At 39.8% G+C, this 17480-nt stretch overlaps 4 protein-coding genes across 8 annotated transcripts; 3 read left to right on the forward strand and 1 right to left on the reverse strand.

Moving 5' to 3' along the window:
• Nucleotides 1–315: 315 nt before the first annotated feature.
• Nucleotides 316–8495, forward strand: alpk1 (alpha-kinase 1). Of its 5 annotated transcripts, none has more exons than XM_018674256.2 (14): nucleotides 319–470; nucleotides 1079–1321; nucleotides 2090–2244; nucleotides 2335–2533; nucleotides 2776–2835; nucleotides 2934–3020; nucleotides 3103–3179; nucleotides 3290–3385; nucleotides 3472–3576; nucleotides 3733–5566; nucleotides 6021–6168; nucleotides 6249–6411; nucleotides 7090–7276; nucleotides 7395–8495. In XM_018674256.2, the coding sequence occupies exons 2-14, from the start codon at nucleotides 1201–1203 to the stop codon at nucleotides 7604–7606; spliced, it is 3444 nt and encodes a 1147-aa protein (XP_018529772.1). In that variant the 5' UTR covers nucleotides 319–470; nucleotides 1079–1200; the 3' UTR covers nucleotides 7607–8495. The 5 variants fall into 5 exon arrangements, with proteins under 5 accessions (XP_050931675.1, XP_018529772.1, XP_050931673.1 ...); XM_051075716.1 differs by having other exon boundaries at nucleotides 345–474; XM_018674258.2 differs by having other exon boundaries at nucleotides 350–470; nucleotides 1082–1321.
• A 1220-nt stretch (nucleotides 8496–9715) lies between these two features.
• LOC108882036 (ependymin-2) lies at nucleotides 9716–11808 on the forward strand. Its single transcript, XM_018674266.2, has 6 exons — nucleotides 9716–9883; nucleotides 10107–10141; nucleotides 10253–10387; nucleotides 10620–10806; nucleotides 10903–10990; nucleotides 11101–11808. Exons 1-6 carry the CDS (start codon nucleotides 9817–9819, stop codon nucleotides 11228–11230), a joined length of 642 nt encoding a protein of 213 aa, XP_018529782.1. The 5' UTR covers nucleotides 9716–9816; the 3' UTR covers nucleotides 11231–11808.
• Nucleotides 11809–12577: 769 nt separating this feature from the next.
• epdl1 (ependymin-like 1) lies at nucleotides 12578–14545 on the forward strand. The gene is made up of 6 exons (XM_018674267.2): nucleotides 12578–12771; nucleotides 12959–12993; nucleotides 13177–13311; nucleotides 13396–13588; nucleotides 13742–13829; nucleotides 14126–14545. The coding sequence occupies exons 1-6, from the start codon at nucleotides 12705–12707 to the stop codon at nucleotides 14247–14249; spliced, it is 642 nt and encodes a 213-aa protein (XP_018529783.1). The 5' UTR covers nucleotides 12578–12704; the 3' UTR covers nucleotides 14250–14545.
• Nucleotides 14546–15485: 940 nt separating this feature from the next.
• On the reverse strand, nucleotides 15486–16975 carry cskmt (citrate synthase lysine methyltransferase). Its single transcript, XM_018674265.2, is given in 3 exon segments — nucleotides 15486–16147; nucleotides 16149–16234; nucleotides 16777–16975. Coding segments are annotated over 3 exon segments (765 nt in total). The 5' UTR covers nucleotides 16859–16975; the 3' UTR covers nucleotides 15486–15550.
• Between the last annotated feature and the right edge of the window lie 505 nt (nucleotides 16976–17480).

Consider the following 17480-nt stretch of genomic DNA (forward strand, 5'->3'; position numbering starts at 1 on the left):
TTATTTATTTATAAATCTAGTATAATATTCTAATTAGACTACATTACATAACAAATGGGGAAACAGATAATTATATATGCCACCATATGTCAACATGTGTCAAGAACTTGAGAAGAAAGAACTTGACTCGTGTCATTTTGTGTCTAAACTCTGGCATCTTGGACAAAGTTTTCAAACATTTTTAAACTTGTTTAGCGTTCACGTCAACATTCTCAGTAACATTCACTTCAACTCGTTTTGCCACTAATTTTCTAATTTGTTGATTTGAATGATAGTTTGCAAAGGAGTTGGGAGGACTTGACATTTTTCCTACTTAAAAAAAAAAAAAAAAGTTTGAGAACCACCGAGTCAGATCTGCAGTGCTTAGTCAGTGGACTCAAATTGTAATTGCGGTATTTCCGACAGCACATGAAAGCAGCACATCATATAGTCCTGCCCTACCAGGAAGTCGAGAAGGACCTGAGGACACGGTAGGTAATTCTTATTTAATCACGGAGTATGAAACTGATGTATGGGACATTATAACAAAAGCGATCATCCTCTAATGTTCTCCTTAACTAACTAACCGGGCGGTCTTGTGTTTGGCATGATATTCCTCAGTCTTTAATGTAGTAACTGTCCTGTACCTCATCATCACACTCCACAATAGATCTATTGTGTGTTTTCTCTGGGTCACTTCACGTGCAAGTTGTCTTTAGACTGAGAGTAAATTCATACAAGTCCATTAACTTTTGCAGATATTTTGTACATATATGATTAGTCTGGAAATTTAACAAACAATATCATATTATTCTGTCTGAATTAATTGGTTGATTGACAGCATAGGTCACAAATTCACTGTTAAATGTTATGGACACTTACTTGTCATTACCTGCTGTGTAGCATATCAGCAAAGGTGTGTTGTCCATACAGTTGTAAGAAATGATATACACACATATGTAGATTTAAGGTGGGAAAAACGCCAGGACTGTTTTTTACATTTTTGTCAGGTTAAATGTTCATTTACATTGGTTGATTCATTGATTTTCATGTTTTGAAACTTTGAAACACACTTGATGGTGCAAATATTTCTCAACAGCAGTCTGGTCATTCCATGGGATTTCCCTTTCTTGCGTCATTCTAATACACAAACAGAGGTGAAGAGGCCAAGAGAGGAGGATATCTTTTCACCTCAGTCAACAGCTACATCTGTTCAGCAGAATGGACAGTCAGGAGGTGGGGGAGCTACTGGGGGAGTGCCTTAAAGCAGCAGCAGCAGCAGCAGCTCAACAATCCATCCAGCCCACTGAGGCAGACAGGCAGAACTACTGCAGCTGCAGAGGTCAGACACAAGATGGTGCTATTTGGTCAGTTTTCATTGGAGCATGGGAGAGAGTCAGATTGGGGTTTGGGTGGGGATCAAAGACATGGAGGTGGAATTATTCTCACATAAGCTCCACACTTGTGGTTTGTGTTTAGAATTAGGGACAAAGACACTCTTTACAAATGGTCAATGAATCCAACATGGAGTTGAAATAAATTTTAGGGGGTTTCCTTTTGTTTAGCTTTTCAGTGGAGCAAGCAGGGACCCCCTTTTAAACTCAGTATAGCCCAGTCATTCCTGTCCTCTCAGTGCCCATGTGTCTCTCACAGAGGAACAACAGAAAAGCTGAACACCAAATAGAGTAGTTGTTTTAATCTGACTTGACATGAATCATGTCCTGTGATTAATCCTAAAATAACACAGAGGCAATTCTACAGCACAACGCATACTTTAAACAAAACCTACTTCACAAAACATGTGAAATCTACATGTTAGAAATCAGTTCCATCCCCACTATTAGAGGCTCTGTTCTCAGTATTTTGCTAATTATGTTGTCAAGTAAGGAGACTTTGCTGCCCACTGGGAGCAAGGTGCAATGAGAGCCAAAACAATTTCCTCAACAGCAATCTGTCCAGCTTTTTCTATTGTACAGAGTGCTCTAGTGTAGCTTTAAGTATTGAAACACTGCAGAAGTATTTGTTCAGGCTTGGGACTTTAAGGTATTTTATGTCAATTAATCTGTCATCAAAAGGTTTTGTTGGAAAATTCCACTCTTATCTCCTGTAGATTCACTGTGTGCAGAACTGGCCTCTCTCCTGCAGGAGGCAATGGAGATGAAGTGGCCCTTTGTACCGGAGAAATGGCAGTACAAGCTGTCAGTCAGTGCCAATGACAAAACCAACCTCAGTGACCTCATCAGCAAGCACCTAACTCAGCTACTGGTAATAATCACACAGCTAAGTGAGGGGTGTTATTTCCTTGTGTGACAACAAATTACATGTCTTCACTAGATATGTTTATTTTCTTGCCAGGCTGTTTTAAAGGCTTCCATCTTGGCTCAAGAAGCGTGCACAGCACTGGCAGTGATCTTCTTAGTGGACCGTTTCCTCTACTGGACGGACAAGTCCAGCCAGCTGCTAAAAATCACCAAGCTGCTCCACAGATGCCACCCTGACACCCCTGTGGCCCCCCAGCTGGTCATACGACAGGCCAGGGTTTACCTTAACTCAGGTACAGTGTGGTGGAGGAGTGGAGTTAAGTTTATGGTACTGGTGATGATATTTCATTACTAGTTCTAGTCACCATTTTTTGAAGTCATAAGGACTGATGGAAAGTCATTACTTGGAAAACACATGTGAAAAGGCTTTTATTACTTTGCCATTATAAGACATTTTCATTATAGAGGTATTTGGAGAGTTGTTGGGTTATACAGAGCTGATTAAATGTGAACATAATCGTCATCATTCCTACAGGCAAACTGCAGAAGGCAGAATACATCCTTAGCAGTCTGATTAACAACAGTGGGGCCACAGGTAAGGTTCTTGTTATGTTATTTTAATCACCTTTAATGATGGATTATATTGTATATGACCAGCTAAATGAATAGCAAATATTTATTTCTAATATACAGGTTGTTGGGTGTACAACTCTGAAAGTGACAGGGCTCTTGTGCAGGCAGTTAGTGTTCAAGTGCGTGGAATGATTTTGCAGAAGCTAGGTAAGATCATTTTTACTAAATGAAAGAATATTGACTGATAACTGTTTTGCACCTTATTTACTATCTTTGTGCTTTGTTTCAGGCCTGTGGCTAGAGGCTGCAGAGTTAATCTGGGCCTCTCTGGTCGGCTACTACTCACTTCCTCAACCTGATAAAAAGGTAACTTAGACACAGCCACAATATTGTTGCTGCATTAAGAGCTTGTAAACATGCATGACCCAGTTTAAACAGTTAGAAACCTTTGCTCTGCATGTTTGTTTACCTTATAGGGCATTGGAACTTCTCTTGGCATACTGGCCAACATATTGATCTCTATGAATGATGAGGACTTCCATGCTTTTAGGACTAATCCAGATATTGAATTGGTAGGTCTAACTGAAAAACTATTGTTCTACATATTTTTGGCTTTGTATGATTTCTTGTAATTTATTTATTCATTTATTTTTGGCAGTCCTTACTTGGGGACAGGAGTCATCGTCTTCTCTCTGCAGCCCAGGCAGCAAAGATGGCAGTGGTATACAGCCAGTACACTTCACTCTATGTGTTGACTAATGTGGTAAGTCATTCAGTTGACTGGTTTCTGGCATGTCTCATGGTTGCCTACACTGACAGAAATGAATGGTGATAGTTTCACAACAGAGACAAGTGAGGTAACTAGTAACAGGACAGATGCAATAGAAATTTCTACTGACAGACTCTTCTCTTTCTTTAGGCAACTCAAGGGACCTGCTTGTTATCTTATGGTTTTTCAGTGGAGTGCCCAGACTCTCAAAAACAGTCTTCCCTCCTGGAGGCTAGAGAGGCATTTGAAATCGGCTTGCTCACCAAAGCAGAGGGTGAGCAGGTCACTAGCAAGCAGGAGCTTCACACCTTCCTCAAGGCTGCCTACTCCCTTACCGTTGTTCACAAATGGCTTGGTACTCTTCAGGAGATTGTGAAACAGGCAACACAAGCTTGCCATAAAGCTTTCGCCAAGTTCCATGATTACTGTCATGCAGATAACCAAGACAAAGATAGCCTCTGTGCTGAGATCATGCATCTGGTTGCCCAAGTCAAGCAACTGTTGCAAGTGGAGCCTTTCCTTAATTCTGACAAGCAGTCTTTTATTCCTGACAGCTACAGAAACATAATAAACACATCCGTAAATTTCACTCTGGAAGGTTTCTCTAAGATGATGCAGAGACTCCAGAAGTATCATGCATCACTGTGCGAGACCACCCACTCAAACTGTAAGGGAACTAAAGATGAGATAGATGGGGCAAGGCTGTGTATAACTGCACTGGGGACAACCATTGGTACACTCAACACAGCATGTAACACTGAGGCCTGCAGTGTGTCAAACGATACACCCAAAAGAGAGGAGCCATATAACAGAGGTTCAGATTCATCGGCTGTACATCCACTTCAAAAGTCTGACCTGTGTACCACTCAAAGAAGCACAGACAACCTTGGCTCTTCATGGCAGAATGTCTCCTTAAGTAATTCAGGGTCTTCTTGGCGCAGCAGCAGTGGCTACACAGGAAGCAGTGCTATTGAAGTTGGAGCAAATGCAAGGAATCAGAGCTGTCTGACCACTGAGGTTAATGATGAAAGGTCAGACAGCATTCTACAACTCACTGATAAAAACAAGAAGCGAAACTTGGATGGTTGTAACTCTATTGTCAGTTCAGATACAGTCCCAAGATTTGCAATATCTGCCACTTCCTCCTCCAATGTGAGTAGTGATTCAGAAAAGTTTGAAGTGATACAAGCTGGAATAGAGACAATGGTTACTGAGGAGGACTGGATGATTGCTGCTGCTGGTGCAGCACAGAAACCATCAGGAGCTGAAGGAGCACCGCAGTCCTTATCCCAGCTAACTCTCAAAACATCCTCCAGCTCCCTCAGTGATAGTTTCAGTTCCCAGTCATCATGGGAGAAAATCTCAGCTGACCTGAATTCTCCCACAGACAGAAAACCTCAACCATCTAGCCTATCAAAAGCAGGAACCAACCAAAGCAGCAAGTCATCAGAGTCTGATGGGAGCTTCTTCCTCATGGAAACACTTGATTCTGCAACCAGTGATTTAGCTCATGATCCCATGTACAAAAACCACACATCTAGAGGGGAATTCAGAGCTTCATCCAAGCCACAACCCCTGGAGAGTCTTAATATTGATCCAAATGCGGACACTGAGATTGACTCTGTATCTGTAAAACCTGCTGCCAAGAGTCCTTTAGCAACCCCACACCCAAACCTTTCCCAGTATGCCTCCACCAAAACCTCCACAGAGAGTTCATTTGAGATGCTGGAGGAGAATCAGAGTGAACACCAACACAATGAAGTCTCTATTACAGAAAAAGTGAATGTCTCTCATAGGAAGAACCCCCTGTGCTACAGCTGCCTAAACCACAGCACTGTAGGTAGTGTTGTCCCTAAAAGACAGTATTTGTTGTCACAGCAGGATTACCAAGCCCTGTTGGCTGGAGTTTGCAATGAATGTCTGCTGAAGAGGTTGCACAGTGATAAGACACAATTCAAACTCAAGGAACACAAAACGGTCCACAGTAAGTGTGAAGTCTTGTTGAAATTCTCTTCATCATCTGTACATCTTTTCAGGCATGATTAGCAGTGTGGCTTGAAGGCTGCCAATGCTAGTCAGTCAGAACTCTACATTGGTCAACTATCTCTCTAACTATTAACTAACTATTGGATGGATTGCCATGAACTTTAATACAAACATTCATGGTCCCCAAAGGATGAAGCCTGTTTACTTTGGTGATCCTTTGGCTAGCATGCTAACATTTGCTTTCAGATCAAAGCAATGCTGTGCTTAAGTATAGCCTCACAAAGTTATTAGCATGGCTGTAGACTCTGAGTTTTCTTGTATCTCTATCTCAGTGTTTTCTTGACGGAGCAGATAGACGCTTGCATCAAAACCAGCACAAATGGGATCAATGGGCTAGAAGCTCTTACATTGATTGTAACTGTCTGCTAATCTCTGAGTGTCATATCCACTAGGTGCTCTTCATTTAAAGTTCTCCAGAGCTAATGGACTGTGGACAGCCAGGGAGACCTGTGTTTATATCGGAGAGCCAATGGGGATGAAGGGCAAGCAGAGAAGAGCAATATGGTTACAGTTTTTACACCAGGAGGAAAGGTTAAGCAGGTATGCAGCTACTCATTCTAGGCACAGCTTCTATATGATGAACTCTAAGTCTCATTTTGTCTGTGTATTAATATCCTTAGTTATGTGGGGAAGGATTACTTGGAGCCAAAGCAGATTCAGTTTCACCTAAAAGATGTGGAGAGACAGATGACAGCCCAGTACTATGTGACTGAATTCAATAAGAGTCTCTACGATAAAGATGTCATGGCTCAGATCTTCTTCATTCCCTCAGAAGCACTGTTGGTGAGGCCAAATAATAAAGTTGAAATTAACAAAAGGCACATGCTAAGCATAAAACAGATGCATATGTTTTATTTCATTTAGAAGGAGTAGAGATAGCAGATGTTGCATTAAATTAAAATTACCTCATTCATAAATAGGACCCCTTACACATGTACATGACTTTAGAGACAGTAGAATGCCTGCAGCAGCCTTGAAGCAGTTTTGGTTGAAACTCTAATGTAATACCTCAGTACACCCTCCAGTTGTCAGTTTACAGTTAGAAATATCCTCTCGTGACAGGAGCAGAGCCAATATTTTCTTAGTGATTAATCTAGAAGGTACTATGAGCTGTTAAAAAGGGGAAAGGGGAAATTACGATACAAATAAAAGCTTAGTGTTGAGTACTCCCTGATATGCTCTTCCCCGAATGAATCAGATTATATAATAAAATAATTTGTGCTCTTGATTGAGGACATAACACTATTTCATTGATTTATCAATTAAGCATACATACTAGTTGTGAATATAACTCCATATAGTGCTTTCTAACATAACATTTAATCACTTCGAGAAATAAAATTAACACTCATTTGTACACTGTACAATAGCACAAATATAATTCTAATGTCATTGCAGTAGTAAAGAGTTGTGTACAAGTCAGTGGACTTACTCTTTATCTTAATTTCCTCTTGTGAATAGATTTTGAATGGAAATGAGATAGTGGGCTGTGTAACAGTGGAGCCCTACATGCTCGGAGACTTTGTCAAACTGACCAACAACACTTGGAAGAAAGACAATAATTTCCAGGCTACAGAATATGGCCTTGCCTTTGGACACTTCACCTACTTGTTCTCCAACCACCAGGAAGTTGTTGTCGACCTGCAAGGTGTGTGTGTGTCACTGATCACTGAAACCACCAATGTGTGTGATGATTTTCCACAGCTTGTGCATTCTTGTCTGGAAATCATGATACTATCATCCTTCTTCCTATTTTTTTCCCACAGGATGGGTGACAGCCAATGGCAAAGGGCTGACCTACCTCACTGACCCACAGATCCACTCCACCAAGACTCCAAGAGGTCCCTCCAACTTTGCAGCCAGAGGCCTCAGGTACTTCCTGGAAGAGCAACATGGACCAGAGTGCAATGGTATTTGCCAGCTGCTTAAACTACCTCCAGTGGTCAGACAGCCACATGCTCTTCCTTCGGTACTTTGAGAAGTTGCAAACGTTGAGTGTTTGCACATGAGTGTTTTTATTCCTAATTAAGTGAAAAATTAATGTTTTCATCTCATAAAATATGAGTAACATGCCTTTGATGAGAGATTCTCAAATTTAGAGATTTATAATTTAGCGTAGATGACTCCATTTACAAACATTGTGCTGAATTTTTCATATATTTTTTAATCAGATAACCGAAACAGATATAAAGAAACAGATATAAACAGATAATCCTGGTAACCTTATACACACTACTTCAGGGACTAATAGATACCTCTTTTGAAAACAGCAGTTTTAATTTTGTTTTAGTAGCCGCAGGATTGAGAGTTGTGGGTTTATAGTATGAATCTGCAGTGAAATGAAGAGCTTTTGTTAAATGGGTCAACATGTCTGTGGAACTGAAAGAATACAGAGTTTACAAAAAAGGCATGGGTGGGGGAAATGCAGATTCCAAAAATCAATGTGTTGTTTTTTGTACGCAATGGATTATTTGCCCCAAAAAGCTTAATCCCCTGTCATTGGAGGTTGGTGTTTAAAAATGCAACATTTTGTAATGTAGCCACCAAATTGATTGTTGTTGTGTTTGAGTATTTACTGTTTATTGCAGTTTATTGCATGTGATAGTTTTTTACTTTTGGTAACCCACATTTACCTACACTCTATAGCTCAGCACAACATTTATTCTCACATCCAAAATGCACTGATGATTTGGTGCAATTTGAAGTGAAGAGGGACTAATGGATGGAGAGTAATGTAGCGGAGTATAGCAAATGTCTTATTTTAATTTTGACCACAATATTGAGAGAAAGAGAGAGAAATATATGTTAACAATTGTTTACTGTTAATCATTAGGAAACATGACTATAATAAGGTACATATGTTGTTTGTCATTTCTGTCTCTTCTGTGTAACTGGATTGCTGTCTAACTGGACTGGACAGTAGGAATCACCTGATACTTTCTTTCCATCATTAGCAGTGTGTAGATCTGTCCTTTCACCCTATTAACACTTGTGTTTGGTATTCAGCAGCATTACAAACATTTTTTTCAACTTAACTATTAACTATTGAGTAACCCTCTGATTTTTTTTTTAACGTCAAAAAATAACCTTGAAGGCATACCCACATTTGTGGAAGAAATTAAGTAAACTAAGAAGATTAAGAGATATGGTTCACTTTAACCAAATATAATGGGGATATGAATTGGTGAAAGTGAAGTGAACTATGTCAACTTTGTGGAAACAATGTAAAATCTCTGAGTCAGATGACTTAGGTTACATTTTCTTGAGCTACTGTACGTCAGTCAGTCAGGTGACTGGTGTGGTGCGATAACCTTATTATTTTAAAGGGTTTTTTGTCACTGGAAAACATTCTTACTCTGCCCAGATTAATGTAACCATTGCTTTACTTCCTGATGATAATGATAATGTTATCGCCTCATTATACATACAGTGAAATTGCACATATATATATATATATATGTGTGTGTGTGTGTGTGTGTGTGTGTAAGAAGATTCCCATGGCATCCAGGTGAAGTCTAATGACTGCAGTCACACACCTCTACCATCACATGACAGTGATGTCATTCATGAGGCTATTAGCACACGTAAGCCTCCTCTCTGTTAAACCAAAATCCAGTTCTGGGTTTATGGCCTCCCACTTTTCTGAACACTAACAGCATTCTTTACCCCTGACCCACTCAGCACAGGGCACCGTGTTTACAAGCACGATACGTAATGTAGTTTTTCTTCACATATGTAAGTGTACATAAGTTAGTGTATTTCTGCATTCTGTGCTCATTGAAGTACTGCAGTACTATTGTGTATTTTAGGTGAATATGTTCTAAGTTTGGTTGTATAATTTGTGTAGACATAATATTCCTTAACAAATACACACACACACTGCTTTACAATTGTCTCTTCCATGAAAAGCATTAACTAGCCTATAGTGTACCTAAAGTAGTGCACATGTTGTGTAGGCAGAGATACTGGCTTTTATGGCCTTTTAACATAGATGTGGGCCTGATAACAGAAGCTTTTCACTCAGGCCATGAGGACCTGACTTCCATGAGGCTCATAGGGTTACAAATAAAACCTGGAGGCTGGACTTTCTCCTGAAGCCTTCGCGTCAGTGTTCATAAGGAAGTGTCTCCTCTCTCGAGCACCAGAGTGTTTGCGGCTGCCTGCTAGCAGGAGTGGAAAACCGAAGACATGAGACTCTTTGCTTTACTAACATGCTTGTTGGTGGGCTGCCTGGCCGAGAAGCCTCACCCATGCAGTAAGTAAAATGCTGGAAAAATACCAGTACATGAACATGTTTGGAGGAAAATAATTTTGCTTATGTATACTACCACACTATACTATTTGTTTTAATATTTGTATTTGTATTGACAAAGTTTTCCATTGCTGATTTACAGGCTCATTTAATGCCATTTTACTGTGTTGAGTGTATACTTTTTGTTAAATAATGCAGCAATATTTCACACATCTTCTTTACACAGCAAGTCCTGCTCTTCTGAGTGGAGCTCTCACTGTGGTGAGTGTTTGTTTCAAAATGTTCTGTGAGCACAATAAAGCAGGACCCAATCATAATGACTTAACATACACAATAACTACATGTAAACTCACTTATATAATCTCTCTCCAGTCCACACAGAATGAAAAGCTGTGGACCTATTCCCAGTACATGTATGATGCACTGGGACAGCGGATAAGGCTCAAGGAGATGGGCACTTATGAGAATAAGAGCTTCACCTATGATGCTCTTCTGCTCTTCAGAGAGGTGACGGCAGCAATGACATGATCATTCCAGTGTAAATTCTGTCTAAGAAATCATTATTAGCTTCAATTTCAATGGAAAGAAATAAGATTTGCTGTTAAAATAAGTTCATGTTGCTGAGGGAATCCAGACTTTCTCCAAGTGTGGTCCTCTAGGTGTCACAATAACAAAATCAAAAGTCAAATGAATCAAAACAAGCAATCATCATTCTCATTCCACAACTTTCACTCCTCAGGCCACCATGTTTGAGATTAACAATCATGACCGTACATGCAAGAAAAAGCCTCTGAAGGTGGACTTCCAGCCTTTGGAAATCCCAAAAACAGCATCTCTGCTGGGTCAGGCTGTTATTGGCAGCTCATCTGGACCTGGACAAGGACTCCTGGTCAACACCTGGATAGGTGATCTGCCCAAAAAAGCAGGTGAGAGACCAAGTAATGGTTACATGTTACTGTCTTAACTGTCATTTCATCCATGCCACTTTATTTACACTGTTATTTTAATCTCTGCCCCTCCAGGAAAGTTCATGAGCACAGTCACTGAGTTCGGATGCATCCCTGTCAGCAATGTGTACCACACTGACCAGTTTGGATGGGTGCTGACAAGGTAAGATTAAAATCAACACTGTAAAAAAAAAACCACTCTATATGGCAGAAAAGGTAAAATAATGGTGGTGGTATTCTAAATCATTATGACACCGTCTCTCTGTTCATCAGCTTCTTTAACAACGTCATTGGGTTGTCGGACCCTAGTCAGCTCAACCCTCCAGACTTCTGCCCAGATGCAGAGATGGAGAGCACAGAGGAGCCAACAGACTTCCTCAGCTTGTTCCTTAGTAACCATTAAGGACCTCCTTTAACTAATGCCATTAACCTTCTTTGAGATTTGAAATAAAAATAAGTGGGGCCATTGAATCATAATCATTAAAAAAGCATCTTAGACTAAAAATTGCAGGATTTTACATGATTTCACAATTTTTTTTGTTTTGTTTTGTTTTGTTTTGTTCATAGTAACTACACAGAGCTTGACTCTTCTTCTCAGCTTGTTTTAGCATCTTTAATCTTTAGTGTAATTGTCCTTTTACAGGCTCTGGACTCCAAATTAATGCTAATGTCACTCAGTAGATATGTTAGTCAGTCATTTTTACTACCTTCAACTGTTTTTTAAAAATCAGTTAATGCAGCTTTAAATTGAATGCCAGTATACACAGTAAAGGTGGGGAGAAGTATTCTCTCAGATGCAAAATAAACAAGCATCTGCAGTCAGTTGTCTTTGATAACATCATCATTATGATTGTATTTACATTACTGTTACATACACAGGACATTATCTCATATTTACATACTTGCACACTACCATTTTCTAACAATATACTGTGTGACTACATGCAATTTTTATCAATAAAAATATAAGAATACAAAACATTTCATTATTTCACCTTGTCTCTGTGTGTAATGACAACATGCAATACATGAACTGTACATTTTCATAATATACTGTTTCGATTGATTATGTTTTAATGTGATACAAAGATTTACAGCAGTGAAGACACAACAAGTCGTATTTCATGGATACTGATAGAGACAAACACACACTCACCATCAAAACTCTTTCATAATTATATTCAGCACTTCTTGTCTCCTGATGCCTTGATACTCTTCTCCCTCTAACAGTTCATGTTTACCACATTAAAACAATGGTAACACAACAAATGTTTCCCTAAGACAAGCATGCAGGCTCTCATCAGCAACTTTACCAAAACCTTAAGATTCTTCACAGGAGTTTCGTTTTATTTTAGTTCTATATTATCCTGACACTTCATTAATACCTCATTGTGTAGCATTTTAAGATTTTTTTCTACTGAGGTGCAATGAAACAAGAGTGATGTAATATAATGCCCACAGGGCCACCAAAGTGTCTTGTTGTCACTTTGATGATGGTGGCAATGACAATGATTATTATACAATTAGTACAATAGTAATTGTTCTACGTTAAGTAGCTTATTTGCATAAAATGATAGTGAGAGTATAGGAGGGAAATGAAAGGTATTATAGTTTAGCCTCTTGAATTTCTCTCTTCTACATTCCTTGTAAAAGAAACTGCAATTTGCCTTTTTGCAATACAGCTTTTACTACTGTATAATATTAGTCACGATGTCTGTGTTACCTTTACTTTGGTAGGAGAGGCATGTAAGCTAAGAAAACTGGCAGTGGATGCAGGCTGGGAACGTCACCAACTGGTTTATAAGGAAGTAAGCACCGTGAAGCAGCCACATATTTGCCTCCCTGTGCAGAGGACAGTGTTTCTCTCATTAGACAGCATGAGAGCCCTCGTCCTGTTAGCGTGCCTGTCAGTGGGCTGCCTCGCTCAGAGACCACAGAAATGCAGTAAGTACGATATACAGACGTTGAAGTAACTTGTGTATCTGATTTTCTTCTGAGGGATGCCTTCAATCTCAGCAATTCACTTTACAGTTCCCTTTTTGTTTCAGCATTTATGATTAAATTGCCAGCTTAGCACAAATGTGATGTAAATGTTCTATTTAGATTAAAACCACTTCTTTAATTTTGTCAGCTTCCCCACCGCTGCTGACTGGAAGCCTTTCTGTGGTAAGTCTTCAACTCTCACCCATGTAATTCTGTCTCTAACTGATTAATGTATTTGAAAGTTTTCATTCACCTTTGATAATTTATTGGATTATTGTTATTCAAAAGTAATCTCATTTGGAGCAGTATGGTCTTGGACTTGAATAAAGTGATGAATAATTGAAAAAACATTTCTTCATTTCAAAGTCCACCGCAAGTGAAAAGCTGACGGCCTTCGCCAAGTACAGCTATGATGCACTGGGACAGCGCATCCGCCTCAGACAGTTTGGATCTTATAATAATAAGACTTTCCACCTTGATCTGCTTCTACTCTACAGACAGGTAATGATAACACTGTGGTGATGTCTATATTAGGATTTGTCATGTACAACACAAATTACTGTATAATGCCACTCTGTCCTACAGGGTGTTATGTATAAGATTAACTACAGGAACCAGACATGCTGCAAGAAGCCACTGGATGTGGCCTTCCACCCACTGGCCATCCCACAGAATGCTTCCCTGCTGGGACAGGTGGTGCTGGGCAGCTCCTCTGGCCCAGGACAGGGAGTCCTGGTCAACAGCTGGGCAGGAGAGCTGCAGATGAGGAAGGGAAAAGGTACAGTAAGACGAAACTAGGCAAAAGAAAAGTTACAAAGTCATGTGTTGCACTGCAGCACATGACTGTGATTCTTTCCTGTTGTTCTATGCTCATGAACCTGCTTGTCCAGTTATGCTGCCTCAGCTTCCTCATGATCTTCTCTTTCTGCAGCAAAATACATGAGCACTGTCACTGAGTTTGGATGCGTTCCTGTCAGCACTCTGTTTCATACCAGCAGAAGTGGATGGGTGGTGACCAGGTCAGTGCAATACAACAATATCAAAACAAAAAATTGTGGTTTTTACATGTGGTTATGTGCTGGACCAGGCTAAGCTAACCATCTCCTTTGCAAAGAAGGTGAATACAGGAACGATTCAGTGCACATACCAAATACCAAAAGCAGTTTTTACTCTCGCATTACTTTCATTTCCTCCTGAACTGGGAGCTCTCATACTGACATTTTCTCTCCTCACACTTGTCATTATTTTTGGAGCTTCTGGAGTTCCCCTGCAGGTTTTACCTGGTTTCATCATGTGTTCTGTTTTTCACCTTCAGCTTCTTTAACAATGTTATCGGACTCTTGGACCCTGGACAGCTCATCCCTCCAGCTTTCTGCAAGGGCGCACAGCTGGAGGCAATGGACGGGGAGGATCCAGTAAACTTCTATAGTTTGTTTTAAAGCACATTGCTGAAATGTGGTGCACTGTGATGACGACTACATGACTCTTTGCACTGCATGATTACTTTTTTGGTGAATAAGCTGTCTGTGGGTTAAATTGATGCCATTTTTCAATCAACATTTATCACTACATTTACCGTGGGTTTAATATTCTCCTATTTCTTATGTATAAACAACAGATTGAGTGTCTTCACATTAAGTCATGTACTACAAATACATCTGAAGTGATCAATTATACATGCTATATCATTTCACTTATACTCTAACAATAAAATAATCACACAGTGGATGTCAAATTTTTCCATCTTTGATTTTTTTTAACTATATTGTTCCAGATATTAAAACCTGTTTAATGAGATTCTTTCAATCCTCCTCTCATTTACATATAATCAGACCAAGTTATTGGTAAAGACAAAAACTTACTTCAGAGTATTAGATTAGATATTAAACAGAGGTCACAGCAGTGCTCTGGGCTCAGCAGCAGAGCAATGTGTTAGCATGGTAACAATTGCTAATTAACCCTAAACACAACATACAGCTGACGCTGATGGGAACATCATTAGATTTGCAAGGTTTTTTTTGTTTGTTTGTTTGTTTTGCCAAAGCATTGGACAAATTGAAATACGTGTAAGTTTACAACAAGTGACACATTGACCAGGACACCTTATTAGTGACGTGGGGAGAATGAAGTAAAACCGTTTATCCAACTTGAAATATTTATGTAATAACAATGATAAAAAAAAATTATTTAACTCTCACAACACATTAACTTAGTATGATCTCAGTTCTGCTGGACAAAACCTCCATAAACCTTGCACCTTATCCTTCAGCTGTGTGTTTTACCAGCACCTGTCAGCTAATTTAGTCTTTGTGGTTTAGGATATAGCAAAATAAGTTCAATAAATAAATATGAAGAATACCTAATGTTAAAGCACACACAGCATTCTAGAGTCCAGTCATATCTCAGTCAGACAGGCCAGTCACCAGACACATAAAAAACTAAATGAAAAAGGCAGGAAGAAGGAAAGAATATCTTCATCAAGGATCCGCGGCCAAGAGGCCGACTAGCTCTCAGGGAAAAGGTATGTAGTCTAGTGGCATGCTGGATGAGACTATATGATGGCCACTAGATGGCAGTGGATAACAAGTAATGAGAGGCACTGAGTAAGAATGCACTTCCAACTCTAACTGGATTTACAGTTGAGTATAACGGACTCAAGAATAAAACATAAATCCTTTTTTTTAACAATAATTTTCTATAATTTATTAATTTGGTGTTATGATCATCCACAGGGAGAGAGTCACTGTTTTACAGTACAGCGAGGAGTCACTTGGTAGCAGTAGTAACACACTCCCCTTAATTCCCCAACCTCCTGCACCAAGACATCTGCTGCCATCACTCCCGGCTCCCGTGCTTCAGTCTCCAGCCACAGCAGTCTGGCATCGGGGTCCTCATCAGAGAACTGGAGCAGAGATCCTGAGCTCCGCAGCACCTTCAAACACTGCTTCAGCACCAGGCCGGCCTTCCCTTTTCCTTCTTTAGACCTCAACAAAGCGTCTATGGTGCCTTTGTCAACTATCAGGTCCACACTACTAGAACTATAGTGCTTGTGCAGATGTGTGCAATCTAGCTCTACAAATTCAAGCTGAGAAGAAACATTGTGAGGTTGAATGGCTTTAGCTCGAACATGTTCCTGCATTAGTCGCACAGCTATGGGGGAAATGTCAGCGCAAGTGATCCGCACCGGGAGAGAGGAATGTCTGTAAATACAGGGCCCCAGAGCTGAAGTGCCACAGCCCACATCCAGGACATGGAGCAGGGAATCTGGATGAGAATTAGTCTGCAAGTGGGGCATGATGAACTCCTGAACAGAATCAAAGCCAAAGAACCACTCGAAAGTTTTTGAAGGTGGGTGTCCTGCTGCTGTTCTCAGTGTAGAAACGGTCCCAGATTGCTTTCTTATCCATGTTTTCCATCAGTTCACCTAGGCAGAAACACAGATAGATTAAATCATGTAATTGGACTTAGTGGACACTAGCAGTCGAACACAGATGCATCCAGTCTTGGTGCTAACATGGTTCTGTCATATTGACTGAATCCGGTAGTTGAATGTGTCCTTGCTTTTGTTATAACTCGGGATTTAAGACCTTTTGTTAGAGCCAATTACTGAATTTGGCATGAAATCAATCTTTAATGTGACTTTATTAGTGTTTATCCAATGATTCACGTATCTTGTGGAAACAAACAAAAGCAACATACTTTTAAACTTCGGAGGAAAAGTAATGCTTTATGGTACATATCCAAATAAAGCTCGCGACTGAACCGTAGGTTTAGCTCAACTTGCACAGCACTTACAGATTTTCTTTACAAATCACCTTGAGGGATGTATTTAACTGCATAATGTTACAGCTAACCTACTGTAGCTGTGAGCTAGCTTAGTTAGCCGCAGCGACGCTGCCATGTGTTAGCTACAGGAACATTAAAGTCAGTATAAGCTAGCTAAATTTAGACAATGATTCTACTTACTTATAAGAGAAGAGTGATGCCTTACACAAGCTGAGAATATTCGCCTGCTTGACATTGTCATGTGTTTTAAAAGCAGAGACATCTTCCCTCAAGGACTTCGCCTGTCTTCACTCGTTTAACGAAAGAGTTCTCACTCTGCTCATATTTCCTAGTACCACAGACAGCGACTAATAATGGCGTCTACCAAAGATTTAAGGAGACAGCGTCTGTTGTCGATGGCGACGATCTTTGATTAGGTTGCGCAGTAATGACGCGACTGCGCATGTGTGATTGCAGTTGTAAATAAAGCTCACGAATATAACTATGCTCGTAAACAAAAAGCAGGTGCTCATTTTAGTGTGCATGACAGCTGCATTATACTTGTGATTAAAACTATGTATCAATGATAACCGGAGTAACCAAATAAATCTTTTTAGGCGAATGTTCTGGTTGGTAGACCTATGAAACTGATCTCAGTCAACATTAAACACTATTTTCTGAGGCTTTAATGTACAGCAGCTTGTATGATTTAGATGGTAATTCTACTGCCTGTCGATTGATTAAATGCTGCTTTAGAGTCATACTCGTACATTTTCACAGCTGAAGATAAATAAATAAAAAATAAAATTGAACAAGCAAAAATATTGTCATTTTCCTCTGCTTCTAAACCATAGTAAATTTAGCATTATAGTACAATGAGTCAATTGATTGTTAGTAATGTTTCA

The sequence above is a fragment of the Lates calcarifer genome, linkage group LG14 (assembly GCF_001640805.2).
Source record: "Lates calcarifer isolate ASB-BC8 linkage group LG14, TLL_Latcal_v3, whole genome shotgun sequence".
Taxonomy (NCBI): domain Eukaryota; kingdom Metazoa; phylum Chordata; class Actinopteri; family Centropomidae; genus Lates; species Lates calcarifer.